Source organism: Pleuronectes platessa, chromosome 2 (assembly GCF_947347685.1).
Source record: "Pleuronectes platessa chromosome 2, fPlePla1.1, whole genome shotgun sequence".
NCBI lineage: Eukaryota > Metazoa > Chordata > Actinopteri > Pleuronectiformes > Pleuronectidae > Pleuronectes > Pleuronectes platessa.
The window spans coordinates 27,721,941-27,737,351 of record NC_070627.1 but is presented as its reverse complement, the minus strand read 5'-3'; the positions used below and the strand labels follow the sequence as shown (position 1 = coordinate 27,737,351).

General features: G+C 41.4%; 1 protein-coding gene across 3 annotated transcripts in view; it reads left to right on the top strand.

Annotated features, from left to right (window-relative positions):
- phf2 (PHD finger protein 2) overlaps nucleotides 1-5,380 on the top strand; it is a 31,610-nt gene extending 26,230 nt beyond the window's left edge. Inside the window, exons 18-22 of one of the 3 annotated variants that reach the window (XM_053429673.1) lie at nucleotides 214-506; nucleotides 1,217-1,312; nucleotides 1,397-1,506; nucleotides 1,588-1,903; nucleotides 2,758-5,380. In XM_053429673.1, coding sequence (XP_053285648.1) covers nucleotides 214-506; nucleotides 1,217-1,312; nucleotides 1,397-1,506; nucleotides 1,588-1,903; nucleotides 2,758-2,846 — 904 coding nt within the window. In that variant the 3' untranslated portion in view covers nucleotides 2,847-5,380. The other 2 variants (XM_053429672.1, XM_053429674.1) reach the window with 2 other exon arrangements.
- The last annotated feature ends 10,031 nt before the right edge of the window (nucleotides 5,381-15,411 follow it).

Below are 15,411 nucleotides of genomic sequence, written 5' to 3'. Positions count from 1 at the left end.
ATTCTGTGAGGTTTTTTAAAAACATTTTGCAGATGTCAAACGATATGATGCTTAATAGCACACCTGGTGACATTGACGTGGACTTCAAAGCCGACTTCAATTTATTTTCTCAGTCGCTCTTCTCCTCTTCCTGCATGTTGACCGCTGTGTAATGGCTGCGTTGTTGTGTATTTCTTATTGACGTACTTACAGTCAGCCACCTGCATCTCCCAGCACACAGGAGGCCATTCAGGGCATGCTGTCCATGGCCAACCTGTCGTCTTCCGACAGCTTGCAGCAGCCGTGGAGCAACAGCCAGTCCAAAAACAATAGCCAGTCGAAGAGCAACTCACACAGCTCGCAGGCCAGCAAGAAGGGCGGCGGAGGCACCGGCGGAGGCAGCAACAGCAGCAAGCGGCCCACCAAACGGCTCCCCAAGAAACCCAGGAAAAGCAGCAGCATTGAGAGTCTGGATTACGATGACGACCGGGATCACATAGACGCGTGTTTCAAGGACTCCGATTATGGTGAGACTAATTTCTCTTGTTCCTGTGCCATTTGATCCCCTCACGGGGGTCGGCCCAGTGTCACACGGTTATTTTGTAAGCAATGAATGAGAAAATAATGATCTGCCATGATTCTCAGTGCTCCACAACAGGTGCTGTTAAAAACTGTTTGACCCCAGTGGATCAACATGTGGCTCTTTAACTCTAGATTTGGCCTTTTCATTTGAACGTTTGAATGTTTATTTTTCATGCATTCTTTCCAATGCCTCCCTTTCGTGTTGCTCCAATTTGTGAAAAAAAGCCCAGATTCTCTTTAATAAGCCATTAACACGCATTATCAATTGTTATTTTACATCCTTTTTCAACTTCTAATTATGGTCTAATTAGTTTTTCAAAGCACGAACGTTCTCTTCTGAAATCCTCTGTACAGCGTGAAGTGTTTCTCACATGCTGGCTCTCGTTTTCCTCTTTTGTAAACAGGTCATTTTTTATCTTGATCATCCAATTATCAGTTATTAAAGATCTAGATTGTGATGGTTGTGCTGAGCAGGAAGCGTTCAGCAGCTGTCTCACAGCTGTCCTGCAACTTCCACCATTCTAGTTGGTTGGGAAGCAGAGACAAGTACACACATTTATTCCTCTGTTCTTTTATATATGACAATTCTTGTCCAGTATATTATATTCTCTTCGACAACGAAGCACATGTTAGTAATCTTTTACAACTTGTGTAGTTTACCCCTCGTTGGAGTCCGAAGAGGATAACCCTGTTTTCAAATCGAGATCGAAAAAACGGAAAAGCAGTGATGACACGCCATACAGCCCGACAGGTAATTACAGGCATATTATTGAAGGACGTTAACTGTATTTTATGGATTGAGTGGGGTTTAACCTCTAAACCAATCTGATTGCAGCCCGTGTAGGACCCTCAGTTCCCCGACAAGAGAGGCCGGCAAGAGAAGGAGCCCGAGTGGCGTCCATAGAGACAGGGCTGGCCGCAGCCGCAGCAAAGCTTTCTCATCAGGTTTGTTAATTAACAATACTTTTACACAATATTAATAGGTATTGATGAAATTGGTGCTCAAAAACCTATATGTGTCAACAGGAGGAGCAACAAAAAACCAAGAAGAAGAAGAAAAGCACCAAAAAGAAGGCAATAGTAATTGAGGAGCCCCCAAAAATCTCTCAGGACAGTAGCTCGCCAGAGCACAATCCAGACTCCCAAGATGGCAGCCTGACAGACCACGAGTTCAACACTGGAACGGTCAAGTCGCCGGGGGGGCCGCAGCCCATGGCTCCTGGGGTCTTCCTCAGTCAGAGGCGACCGTCCATGTCTTCTCCCAACAACAGCACCAACTCCACGAGCACCAACAGCAGCAGCACGGCGAAGGGGGATCGTGTGGGAGCAGCAGATGCCAAAGGTGGGCTGTAATCAGAGACCCTTATTCACCATGTTACAGAGTCATGTCTAAAGATTCCTGTGTGTAGTATTTTTTAGCCACGCTAGCAGCATGACACGTAACATGTGTTATCATCAAACATCTTTCCAGGAAACTCTCTGAGTTAATATTCTTATGAGGAAAGGGTCTATAAACTGGAGATGGATGACCTCTGACCTCCTCAAATAAGTAAATGAAGCTGCTTTCAGACATGCATTGAACTCCAGAGAATCTCTGGAGGGGCTGCATGAGAGAATACAAATGTCTGAGTGAGAAGTGAGAGGCTGCACACTTTCTCCAGAGTTTCTCCTGCCAGCTCGTGGTAAAACCTCTGGAGAGTGTCCGAATGCCTGATTGAACCCATGATAGAACACAAGCGAGTGGGCGTGTTGGTGACGTTTATAACACGTGATGGGTGCAAAAATGAATCCTGAGAATACAAATATCTCAGGATGAAAAAGCAGGCCCTTAAGCATAGAAGACACAGACGAAGATGTCAAGAGAGTTTTTGGTGATAAGGGCTGACGCTATATCCATGTCCTGTAAACTACACATGCCTCTACCTGCTGCTCCGTCCCTCACCGGAACATGCCAGAGATGTCTGTGTTGTTGTGAACGTGTCTAAGCGGGGAATCTCCTGCTGCGATGGAGGAGAGAGGAACAATACACGTCCCTTCTACTAGGAAGCAGCATATCAATGCTCCAGCGTAAAGGGGAAGAAGAAGACTCCCAGCTCGCAAACATGGATGAAGACAGAGTATATCTTGTGTTATTAGCGCTCACACTGTAGCTGGACACCCTGTCTTACCTCCTGTCTCCTCTTGTTCTTTTTACAGCGAAGCGGCTAAAGAAAGGCATGGCAACAGCCAAACAAAGACTTGGAAAGATTTTAAAGATCCATCGAAATGGAAAGCTCCTCCTGTAGTATGCAGCGGACTGTTGTAGGACTGGGAACTCATGAGCTGGGTCCCATCCCAACCTCCCTCCCTGTTCACTGATTAAAGCCAACAATGGAAAAAAACAATAACTGCAACAAGATGGGAGAAGAAGAAAATCATGCATTTTTCAATTTCTAAGAAGAACATCACTCAAATAGGTTTTTGCCTCTACTTATACTTTATAACTTTCAGATATTAAAGTGTACAGAACCTACTATAAATATTTTTTAAGAGAACATGTCATTTTACTACAGCTGTTAGTTTATCAGGGGTTGCTAAAACATGAAGTAGAATTACATTGCAGTCATTCCAAGATTTTGAAAGTATCCCTTGCATGTATTCAGTTGCATGTGTGCTTTGGCCAGGGTCTGGGGATTGGACTTGTTAATTCCTTCTGTATGGATGCAGCTTATCATTGCAACACTGATGATGGATGGATCGGCCTCTCCCAGGAGCGCGGATTCCCCGTGTGTTGCTGTCGAGCACAGTTTTGATTGGAGTCAACTCGAGCATTTATCCCTTTATGTTAACACTGACGTTTGCAGAGCACTATCAGCCCTGATATTTATTTATTCGTGTCGTAGATAGGAAATGAGAGTTCACGGAACACCTGTAAAGCACAAAGTGAATCACGAGTAGCACTGTGCACCAGGAGGCGGCGGCATCCGGATGTTTCCTGCAGTTAAACATAGGAAAAGCGTACGACTAAATGGCCATGGAGGCCTCTGAGGATTTGTGTGTTTGGACATGAGAAGCATAGGACTGCTCACACCACGCGGGACCTGTGGCTAATGATAAGCCTCATCCATGTCAGGTCTGCAGTTGCATGGGGATACTTTCTCTCTTCTTTTGCTTTCGCAGGCAGCACCGACAACTTAGGCTCCTCTCTGCATTTATACGGCTTCACACAGTACAGTATATAGAATGTAGCTTGTACATAGCCTTTTAAATTACTACTTTTTTTTATCTTTTCTCCTTAAGGCTTATCCTACATTTTTACCGGTTTTGCTAATTATGAATAATGAATACAAATATATATATATGGATATACATAATAGTCCTAATATTTGAACTTTATTTTGTTATTTTGCTTTTTCTTTCAATCAGCAGAGATTCATTTTAACCTTGTTCCCCCCCCTCCCCTTAGATTGAAAGGTGTTGCCTGGAAAACAACTGAAGAAATAATACATTTTATTGTCATATGGCCTTACATACACAAAGCTAATTGTATTGTTATTCTGTTTGAACAAGACACGAAGCTTTGAGGAAAAATGATATAAAAAAAAAAAAAAAAAATACTTAAAGTTTCTATGACCAGCCTCTTGTTCGAGTTCTAGTATCCTGAAGGGTTTCGGAATTATTTTACTAGCACCTTGTGAAGTGTTTATGTGTCAGTGATGTAATTTATTAATGTTTGTAGCTTTTTTATACCTGTACAATTCTTAAGAGTTATTGTTTTGAATATTTCATCAACTTGTGAAATTTCCCCCAGCAGAAAATTTGAGTTTTTCTTTTTTCCTTTTTTGTTTTGGACGTGTGTGTGTGTGTGTGTGTGCGTGTGGGTGTGTTTGTGTGTGTTTTGGCGCATCGCAGACATTTAACACACCAGAATCTTCTTAAGAAAACTTTTTTCCCCATCCCCATCCCATCTTCACTCATTGTCGATGTTATCATGATGCCATGGTAACCATTTCCAATGTGACATGTTATTATTGTTAATATTCTAGGTCCGAGCAGACGCGTCCTCGCCTCCGTCACGCCGTTTCATTTGGGTCAGGACATATTTAAACCTGGTTTCATGTGCTGCACTCTATAGCAGCAGTGTTTTAGTCACAGATGTAAACCACAAGTCCACTCCTCACACATGAGATGCGCTCCGATCAAACTCTGCCAGTGGGACATATTTTCAGGTTTTCATTTGTATAATTTGTGTGTTGCGTTGATGTGGTTTATTTTTTTATGTCCGACCTATTAAATGCATCCACTGTGCCAGGACAGTGAATGATACCTGTTGTAGCTGTCTTCCCTCACTGTTATTTACAGTACTAGTAAGTATTTACAATCCTTTTTGACCTGAATCTATATTTTTCTGTATTTAGACAATTCTGTTTGAGATCATGGCTCACTTTTTTAAGACATAGAGAAATGGCAAACTCCGAGGAGCAAACATATTGTTGTTGAATGATATGATTGTCCGCCTTGTTTACTTTTGCAATACAGTTACTGTGGAAAACCTCCTTTGTAATGTGTTCCTCTCCCACTTGCAATGTGACGGCTTCTGTGGTGTCGACTAAAAATGTTTTTCCTGCTTCACATTGTCATATTTCAAGTTGCATCATACCCTGCACCAGTGCACACTGATCACACACTGATCCGGCTCCCTTGTTTTTTTTCAGGCCGAGCTTCAGCCCCTGGTCTCGGTTCGGGATCTTGTCTCCCAAAGCTGTAGCAGCTATTTTAGCCAAGTCATTAATTAAAACCAAGCCAAAGTCAACACCATTAAAACTGTATTAACGTGAAAGTGCTCTCCAGTAGTCAGACTCTTTTTTTATTCAGGGACTTTCACTGTCCTGAGCAGGTGTTGCAAAGTTTAAATATCATGTAGCTACACAGAAATCCATACAGGATCTATCAGTTCAAAACAATTCATAGAAATAAATACCGATTTTCACATTAATATCTTCACAAGGTTTGATTGTGTTCTCCAGTCTGTGGCAGCCAGTATTATTATTAGTCTACGCCACTAGATGGAGTCATAAAGTGTATGTGCATGTTTTTAAGTACACACAGTGCTGTTGGAGTAGAGTGAAAATGCAGGATGCCTTGTTGAGCTGAATTTTTTGATTTTAATACACATTCTGATGCTTTCTATTCTATCTGATTTTATAAAATTTTCCCAGCTGTACTATTATAACTAGAGAAAAGAAAGGGAAACTAATTTTTGGGGAAAGAACGAGATCAACACATTTTTATTTACCGGACGTTTCAAATCAGCGTCTCCAACAAAAACAAGTCTCACTCTGTGCAATTAAAGCCTGATTACATCAACTGATAAATGATGTGATGCCTTCATACGTTCTGCTCCACTGTGTCAATCCAGGCCTAATAACACATCTGGACACAATTGATTTCACACAAGAATAAAACGTGAGCAGTGGGCTTCATGGGAACTTGCATTTCCTCCTGCACCAGTGTTTTATTAAATTTCTCAATCAGATGTGCGAGTGTGTGAATGAGATCCGGGTGGTGGTGGGGGAGGGGCTGCATTGAGGTCGTGGCCCCGTTTCCACCCTGGCAAGCATCAAAGTGAGTTGTTATTGTTGGCTAATTGTTAACACAAGATTGTGAAGTGTGCCGACATCAGCGCACGAAGCAATCACATAATTTGTCCGCTCAGGATCATTTTCACACACTGACATGAAAGAAGGTTTACACTGGGATGAAAGTGGAGGCTTACACACACACACACACACACACAGACTCAGAGATTCACTGCTGCATTGTTTGCAGTTGAATAAAAAACTGAAATGTGGCTGCAGATAAACTACAGGCAAAACATTAAAAAAATTACATTTAAATGTTCAACCTGCTTTTGTATATTTGTTATCCTAATATAAGTGTGAATGTGACATTTACAATCAAAGTCAATTTAGTGCAAATCATCAATCATGTCATATTTCTTTTATCTATAACTGAGGCCTAAAATCTGTTTTTTTTAATAAGCTCAGTGCAGTAAGAGTAGTAAATATAAAAAATTAGTTTGTCCAGAATAAATGTTAATGAGTCACATTGTGAAAATGGATTGCATAGGAAACTAAAATAAAATAAAATATCATCCTATTATAATAATAAAAAAAAAACTGCTCTACATAATTTAATTTCCTTATCAAAGTTTCACTGGCTGAACATTTTCTCTGGTCGTTTCACCGGTGCTGTTGGTCCCCACTAAAGGGCAAGTGGGATCACAATTTAAATGTCAGTGTATTAAAAACATCGCCTGCAGAGTGTTACAGTCTAACTGCATTCATGGCCACGCTGCACATGCTTAGTGATCACAGATGTGAATGGGCCACCCTCGCCTGCTTTGAAAGCCCTCCCGTTCTGTATGGGAGTCCCCAGTGGTCAGGAGAAACGTGCCATGTGAGAGATGTCTTAATTACGCAGGAATGTCAGGTTAAGCTTTGCCTTTGTGTGGCTGTGCAATGATGCAAGTTGTTAAAATACCCCCCCTGCCCCCCCATTACTCTGCCTTTTATTCTTCCCATTCCTCTGAGTTCAGGCCTGTCATTAGTGATCGTAAGCAGTGATTCCCCTGCCAACAGATTGGTAAAGCTATGGGGAGCAGCAACTGTGTCCGGGCCCTGCAGCCATCTCCTCACAAAGAGTCCTAAGTTGCCTGTTTTTGTGGCGGTGATGAAAAGGGGCTGACGACTCCTAGACCTGTGTTTCTCTGCATTTCGCCATCGCTCCCCACTGTGTGGATTAAGTGTTCTGTCAGACAACAGGAACTATCTGCTGGTGTCTCACACACAAGTGCAGAGTGATTTTTGACACACACACACACACACACACACACACACACACACACACACACACACACACACTTTCTTAATGTTTCTTATTTTGCTTCCCACACAGTTTTAATGTACTTATTTTTTAAAAGATGTATTATTATTATTATTTGTATCATTATTATTATTATTATTATTATTATTATTATTATTATTATTATTATTATTATCATTATTATTATGGTTGTTGTTATAAATAGCATTTCACTGTCGCTATTGACTGAGTCATTTTGGCCACATCTGTTTAACTTTCAGGACGAATGCTCTGCCAAATGTAAAAAGAGTTCATATTCTTCTAGATTTCTATTTGCGGTTTTAAAGATCCTTCACTAATGAAGTATGAACAGTTGTGAGACAAAACACAGTGTTCGCTCAGCGTAGGAACGAGTGTCCGACAGCTCAGAGTAGGAGTGCAGATGCGAGCGCTGCCTGGTTTCAAGACAAACACCGAGCCTCTGTGTTATGGTGCCGTGTTTCCTTAACCTTTGGCAGGCTTAAAATGTTGGAACTGGAAGACAACACTTCATCGTTAATTTCTGACACCCATCAAGGAAATGACTGTCACGAGTGAAGGGAGAGCCCACCCAAATGAGAGTGTTATTAATGTGAGCGTGATCAAGGCCTGGTGGAAAGCTTGTTTCATTCACTACCTGCTGCCTGTCTCAGTGACAGTCACAGCAGGACAGACGTGCATGTGTTCAGGTTGCTTTCACTTGGTTGTTTTCTTTACATGTTTTGCTTCATTTGTAAGCACATTCAAGTTTTGTTTTGTAATTATTAAAAGTTTAAAGTTCACCATGATGAAGAAAAATACCATTTTACCCAAACACACTCTATATATCTCCTCAAGTTAAATACTAGATCTGACTCATTGATATTAGTTTTACCATATAAATATTATTATACTTTAGAGATGTATCATTTCCATAAATACACTATGGAAAATAGTGCATTCGGGCTCTGTAATGTTATTCCCACATGCACTTAACATTATTCCATGATTACACCAACTGCTGCTCTGCATACATCACTAAATTAGCTGTATTATCATCATTTGAAAATATGATGAAATAAAATAAACACAAAAATAATAATGCACTACCAAATGCAAAACATGACCCAAAAATATACCTAATTGACAAAATTGAAAAACACTCACCAAACTGCTCCGAAAAAATATTCATCCATTAAAAAAAGACATTAGGCAAATAAAAAAAATACATTTAACATTATACTACATTATAAAAAAGAGTTGTATTATACTTTTCTATTTCCTACAGACATAGACAACAAGCAATAACATAGAAGATTTCTTTCAGCATTAGAAACAACACATGACAAACACCCTTAAGTCACCATATTGGCCTAAATGATTTGTATTTAGGAAAGAATGCTCACTGGTCGAAGGTTAAGAGCAGAGACGGTCCCACCTAAATTACTGCTATCACTCACACAACATCAGACACACAACAGGACTGCTCTCATAGGCAATCTCCATTAGAGTGCTTTTATTTTTAACACTCATTCACATATTTTCATAGCAACAACTTAAATTGTCAATTAGCTGCAGTTGCTGAACTGACTGAAGTAGAGTTAATGGAGCAATTAATGTTGTATCTTTATTTATTAACACTTCAGCTGTTGCATTCCTGATTACTTGGAAACACATCCGTCAGATTGTACAAATATAAACCCCACCAATTAAGAGGCAGCCAACTGGTCAGCAAGATAAAATATATACAACTAACTTCAACTGAAGTTAGTTACCATATTTTTTTAAGCTTGTTTCTTTGTGTTTGAATTGACGTTAAAAGAGAGATTAAAATGAATCATGAGGAAGAGAATAAACCCAGCTCCTTCTCGTTAGCAAGTAGCAGAAGCAGTAACATTACAGCTGTGCTCTCATTTTTATTTAAAAATGAAAGTCACATGATAAATATATTAACTTAGGTAATAATTTATCTAATTCAACATAGTTATTAGAAATGGGAGAGACAGAGATAGACTCAATCAATATTAACAACATTGTGGCATTAGACAGTCAGATTTTCCGGTATGTTTTGTTACACATTTTTTATAGTTGCACAGAAACTTGGATAAATGAGTCTTTCTGTGGTTTTCTTATCACTTGACTTTATAATGAGCAGACCTCCTACATCATTTTCTTTTCTATTTAATTTCTTAGTTTCCACCTTTAACCGCTGACTCATCCTCAGGAAACACAAAGCTGCAGGTGCTAAATGAATCCAATAGTTTCAGAGGTGAACACAGTTTCTGAGAGTATTACACAGAGAGGGAGGAAATAAGGGAGTGAAGTGTTGAACACTGTCATTTCATCAATGCCTTTTAACTTCTAAACATCTAGGATGTGTACTGTGTGATTGGTCCTTGTAAACAGAGAAGCCAAACAACAGATGCAACATATTCAGCCACGCTGCAAACCCACAGGCAAACATCTGTTCACATAGCTGAGAAGTTATTTTTAGAGGACTTTTGTTTGTAGAGGACGTAGCTGCATACGTTAGACTGGTAACAGAACATTCATTAATACTGACATTATCCTCCTCCTCAGTGGTGGACTTTAGTACCCAAGGCCGCTTTACTAAATTACGACAAGCGATGACCAAATAAATACTTTGTATATAATTTTCTTTTTTTTAAGCGTTGTTTTTTTTGGCAGCATAATTTATATTAATTTTGATTCTTGAATCATTTTTCAGATGATTTAATTGTTAAATGTTGGGTGGAGAAGTAGAAAAGTCACCACTGGCTTTCAAGGATGCCTCTTGTCTAGTGATTATCGTGCCCACTAACATAACGTAGGTGAGTTATCCAGTTGAGGTCGTTATTGCCCTGCCAAGGAAGTAATGCTTCCATTACTGTGTGTAACTCAAAAACTATTTTAGAATGGATCCAGAAAAAGGCTTGGATCCAGCAATGCTTCATAACCTTTTCTTTCACACTCCTTATCTGGAGTTTTTACTTGGTGGCTGGCAGGAGAAACTCCGGAGAGTGTCCGCAGCAACTGACTGGGGCATTTCTGCTCTCACATGCAGCCCCACCGGATAATGTCAGGAGATAAGTGCATGTCTGAAAGCAGCGACATACTGGTCACACATGTGTCATGTAAAGAGGAAGAAGACTGTCCACTATACAGTTGGTGGCTTAGTTACAGAAAATTCTACAAACTACAAATAGCAATGGTGAAAAGTAAGAGCAGGGATTTCTTTTCTCGGACCAACAACGAGTTGGAACTGCTACTGACAGTAAGTGTTAGCACACTTGAGTCGTGACTGATAACACCCAATCAGGAGGTGAATGTGGATGTTTCTAAAACTGTCACTTCCTGCCCATCCAGACTAAAACACAACCCCTGAATGTTTAAACTATAATGGGACCAGCAGCTTTGCCAAACTTCTCAGTTTTATGGGATGGAAAACGCTGGATTAGTGTGGACGCCTATTGAAAGTGAAATTTACCATAATATTAAAAAATTACTTTTGCCAGTGTTTTACTGTAATGTATTATTGTGCTGGTGCATTAATGTATGTGTAGCTTTAAAGTACTGTAGTTAAACATTGCATTTATTTTATTAAGGCACACTGTATTTTCTGATTTAAAGTGCCTTGAGACAATGTATGTTATGATTGTTACCACACAAACAAAATAGATCCGAACCAATTTGAATATGAGTATGTTTAAATATGTTTAACTAGTTTTTTTAATATATATATATTTGTCGTGACCCTCTGGAGAGAGGATTCCATTATCCATTTTTGTCTCCAACATGCCATGAATAAATTGACAAATTATATACATTCTTATCAAAAGTGTTTATAAAAATGTATTATAATCTTAGTTTTATAGACTTTTAACTTCTCTCTGTCCTGAAAGATGGATCCCACACTTACAAGTATCTGTCAGGTTTCTGCCTCTTCTCCCCTGTAAAGGTTTTTTTTTTGGGGGGGGGGGGGGGGGGAGCGGTAGTTTTTCCTCACTGTAGTCGATGGATAAAGAAAGATGATGTCCCACCTTGTACAGATTGTTAAGACCTATGAGTCCAAGTGTGATTGTGAATATGGGCTAAACAATAAAAATTTGATTGATTGATGGTCATTAGCCTCATACAGGCAGTATTAGCTGAGCTGGGATGATAACAGCATGATGCGATGTCTTGGTAGTAATAAATTACTATGGAGAAATGTAGCTTTGTTTTCAGCTCATATCACACTGGCTCTGATTTCATTGTGGATGACATGGAAATAAAGTACACTCAGCTGGCACTGGGAGTCTCCCAAGTGCAATTACACTGTTTACATGCAGCGCTAGAGGAGGAGAATTGCTCTTGAAAGCGTTCTTTAAGGTCATGGTTTTGCTGCTGTGCATAAGGCCAATGTTTACCAGAGTATTTGGAGGAAACTCAGAGCCACGCCACGCATCAACAAGCGTCTTAAATGGCTGCACAAAGGGCCTGTTTTTAGCCCAACTAAAGCAATTGCTCAGCTAATCCTCCGAAGAGGCCCCTGTGACGGGCCCCGCCGTCAAAGACTGTGTGGGGCCTCTTTAACAAGGTGCTGAAGTCACTTAAGCGCAGAGCAAACAAACAATTCCAATCACTCGCTGCATTTCCTGGACTCGGCTCTCCACACAGCTCCATGCACAACATGCGTCCAGCGGCAGCGCATCCAGAGTGTCCGTGTGGTCATCTGTGTGTAATTATTCATCGTTGTAGATTCCGATGACGTGCTGCGCTGGTGAGGCGGCTTTGCCCCTCTCTGAAACAAGTGGGGTTTATTTTCGAACCTCTGCTTTTTCTCCACAGCCAGATTGCCCAGAGAGATTGGCTTTCTCCGGGCTGTGTAACAGATACCATCTAAATCATTAGGGCTCATTCATTGCCATGTGCCACTCTGCGGCTCAGGTTCCTGCGACCCTGAGGTCAAGCGGCTAAGAGCTCCCTGACCTCCAGCACTTCCTCCGAATATTAACAGGGTAGTTATGTAGTCAAAAGCCCTGATATAGAACATTGGTTCATTTAGATAATAGCCAATCAGGCGGAGCGGCGAGGAGTGCAGTGATCTCCACAGGATGGCTGGGGCCTTTTTGTGGCTTACTGAGGGCATAATGACAGCTAGCAGAGGAAGCGTAGGCCTCTGGCTGAAATTACGCGGTCACATGCCTGCTGGCTGTAATGCTTTCCTTTAACCCAGCTAAGTTGGGCTCCTTATGGGGGACAAATCCAACCAGGCTCGATTATGAAAATAAAAGTTTTGCAGTTATCTTGCAGACACTAAACTTGAATACAGGGGAGAGTTGAAAGGCCATGGTAAGAGAAACATTTACCATACATCCTCTGCTCATGATGGTGATCTGAATCATCAGTGATAAAATATTCAAATGGCTGTCAAGGAAGGTTTGCACGAACCCACTGACTTGGACCTGGAAATGATTAGATTGTGGTGTGAGACTCTGCCTTACTTCAAATCTGTGTATTTTATCATCCTCAAATTTTGTAGCCATTGTGTATTGGTCCCATGTGAGCCTTGAGCTGCAATGATCCAAACTGGGGTACGTACCAAAATCCCTCATCACTACTCACAACTATCCTGCTGTTGAATCTCTTTGACAAAAAGAAAACTGCATCTTTGAAATCGCAGTAAAAAGAAATCACTGAAGAGTCCATGATTATACTTGATTCTGGCAATTACTCTGGAAGTTATTTAGCTGGAGGATCGTTTGGCCTCATCTCGCCGTATGACAGTGTCAGTGACGCAGTTAGGCTGCCAAGCTGACACTGTTCATCCGCAGCCACGTTATCAGGTCTTCAGTCAGTGTTTGTGGATCTGAAACGGAGCGTGGCAGATGCTGGCGGCTCTCAGGAGATGGACGGCAGCCACATTGTCACCCCTTTGTGCTGAATTGTCCGTGTACTGGAGGAGCATAGGTGTCAGGGATGGGGGTGCAGCCTACTGCTGTGCAAACAGCATGAGAGGGCGGACAAAGAGTCAAGAGTTTCTTCTTTTAAAGTATGCAACACCTTAGAATTGCTTTGCTGAAGTTAATCATGATCAGTGGCTGTGGATTTAAAAAATGTCAAAGGTGGTTCCAGTGGAGTTCCTGCTGTTTTATATATTTTATATATTATAGAGAGTGAAAAGACTTGTGTTACCTATACGTACACATACGTGTGTGTGTGTGTGTGTGTGCATCTGACCTTATCAGGGGTCATGATCAAAATGAAAGTATACACAGGAAAACAGAATTATGCCACTTTTTTTCTTCTTTTTTTTAACTCTGAGTTGATAGTAGTTTGAAAGACCGCCACCAAGGAGGTTCTGTTTTCACCTCAGTCCTTTCATTTGTTGAATGATTTGTATGTTTGTTTGTTTACAAGCAAGATTTCACATGAAACTCCAGGACAGATTACCAGGAAACTTAGTGAAAGGATATGATGGGGGTCAGGGAAGAATCCAATACATTTTAGTTTGGATACTGAAACTATCCAGGAGGTGGATTCAGGAATTGTTTTCACTTTCTATATCAACATTTTCTCAGGAAATAATTCATGGATCTTGATTAAGAATCAGACACATTTAGGGAACTAATATCTATGAGTCTGTGTGATTTGGTGCAGCTTGATTGAATTTAAGGGGACTGCTGGACGTTGTTGGAGATATATTTTTTAAATGTTCCCATTTGTCGCACATTATAAACATCATCAAACCCCCCCTTAAGGCCTCAGTATGCTTCTCCGAGTCCGTTTCGGAATGACGGACGGACGGATCGGACGGACCCTTTTTGATTTATAGTTCTACGAGCCTTTTTCTTGTGAAAACAATTCACCGCCAGAACAGTAGATGGCGAAACGGAAGTCGAGCTTAGACAAGCCTACCTCATGAGGTATAAAGAAGAAGTCCACGCTGGTTTATTTACGTCCTCCCGGCTCCTCACACACAGTGAACGATGGCAACTAACAGAAAAAGGCTGTTGATGACGCGACAGTTTTTGCTGAATAAAGTGACACCCAGCGGGTCAAAAGGCTTTTGTTATCGTGTCTTAGCGCAGCGGTTCCCCGGTCTTGTTTCCAAACTGCGTTGCTAATTCAACAGCTGCAACAGCTTGAAGCTACACGGAGGCAGCTAGCTTCCCCCCAGCTTCCACACACAGTCAGCACGGACACCCGATACTAGCTACTACCAAGTGTTTGCTTCTAACCTGACGGTGTTTGAGAAACAGTGTCATGACAGCCGTGGGATTAAAGTCAGCGGGTTTGTGCGCTGTTCCCACCGCAGTTAGCATGGTGGCTAGCCCGCTAGCCCCGTTATCAAAGTTCGTTATAACCGTATGTGACCGTACACACATGCTGTAAGTGCTCTAACCAGCCACCGTCAGCCGGACAACGCCGCTGGCTTAACACACTTGTCACATTAATCATAGAGTCGTAGTTGTGATTTTGGTTTATTGTGATGTAGGGAATGGAACAGGAAGTTTCCATTCCGAAATGCTGGCGTTAGCGGACCAATCACAGCCAAGTGCTATCCGTGGGCTGTCCGTCATTTCGACGTATAGTTAGAAAAATGAGCGCGGCACGAAAAGCTCCCCGAGGAGCCTCGGAGAGGCACGGAGAGGGCGTTCCACGTTGGAGAGGGCGGTCCTATCTGTCCGTGTCCGTCAAAACGCAGAAGCATACATTGGCCTTTACTCGCTCGCGGTGAATCTGGGAAGCTGGGATCCCCTGCTGTGTTCTCAAATCGACTTCTGGATTTATACTGACTTTATACTAGGAGAACAAAGTCCACAGGAACTGTGAAGCATCTCACTTGGACATTTGTGTCATATACGCACCTACTCTGGTGGAAACTGCAGGGTTCAGTGTATGTTTCTGTATACCAACAGCTGCACCTAAAGTCACCAGTCCGTCAAACTCCTTAAGTTTGCGGATGACTCCACCCTCATTGGGCTCATCTCTGGTGGGGATGAG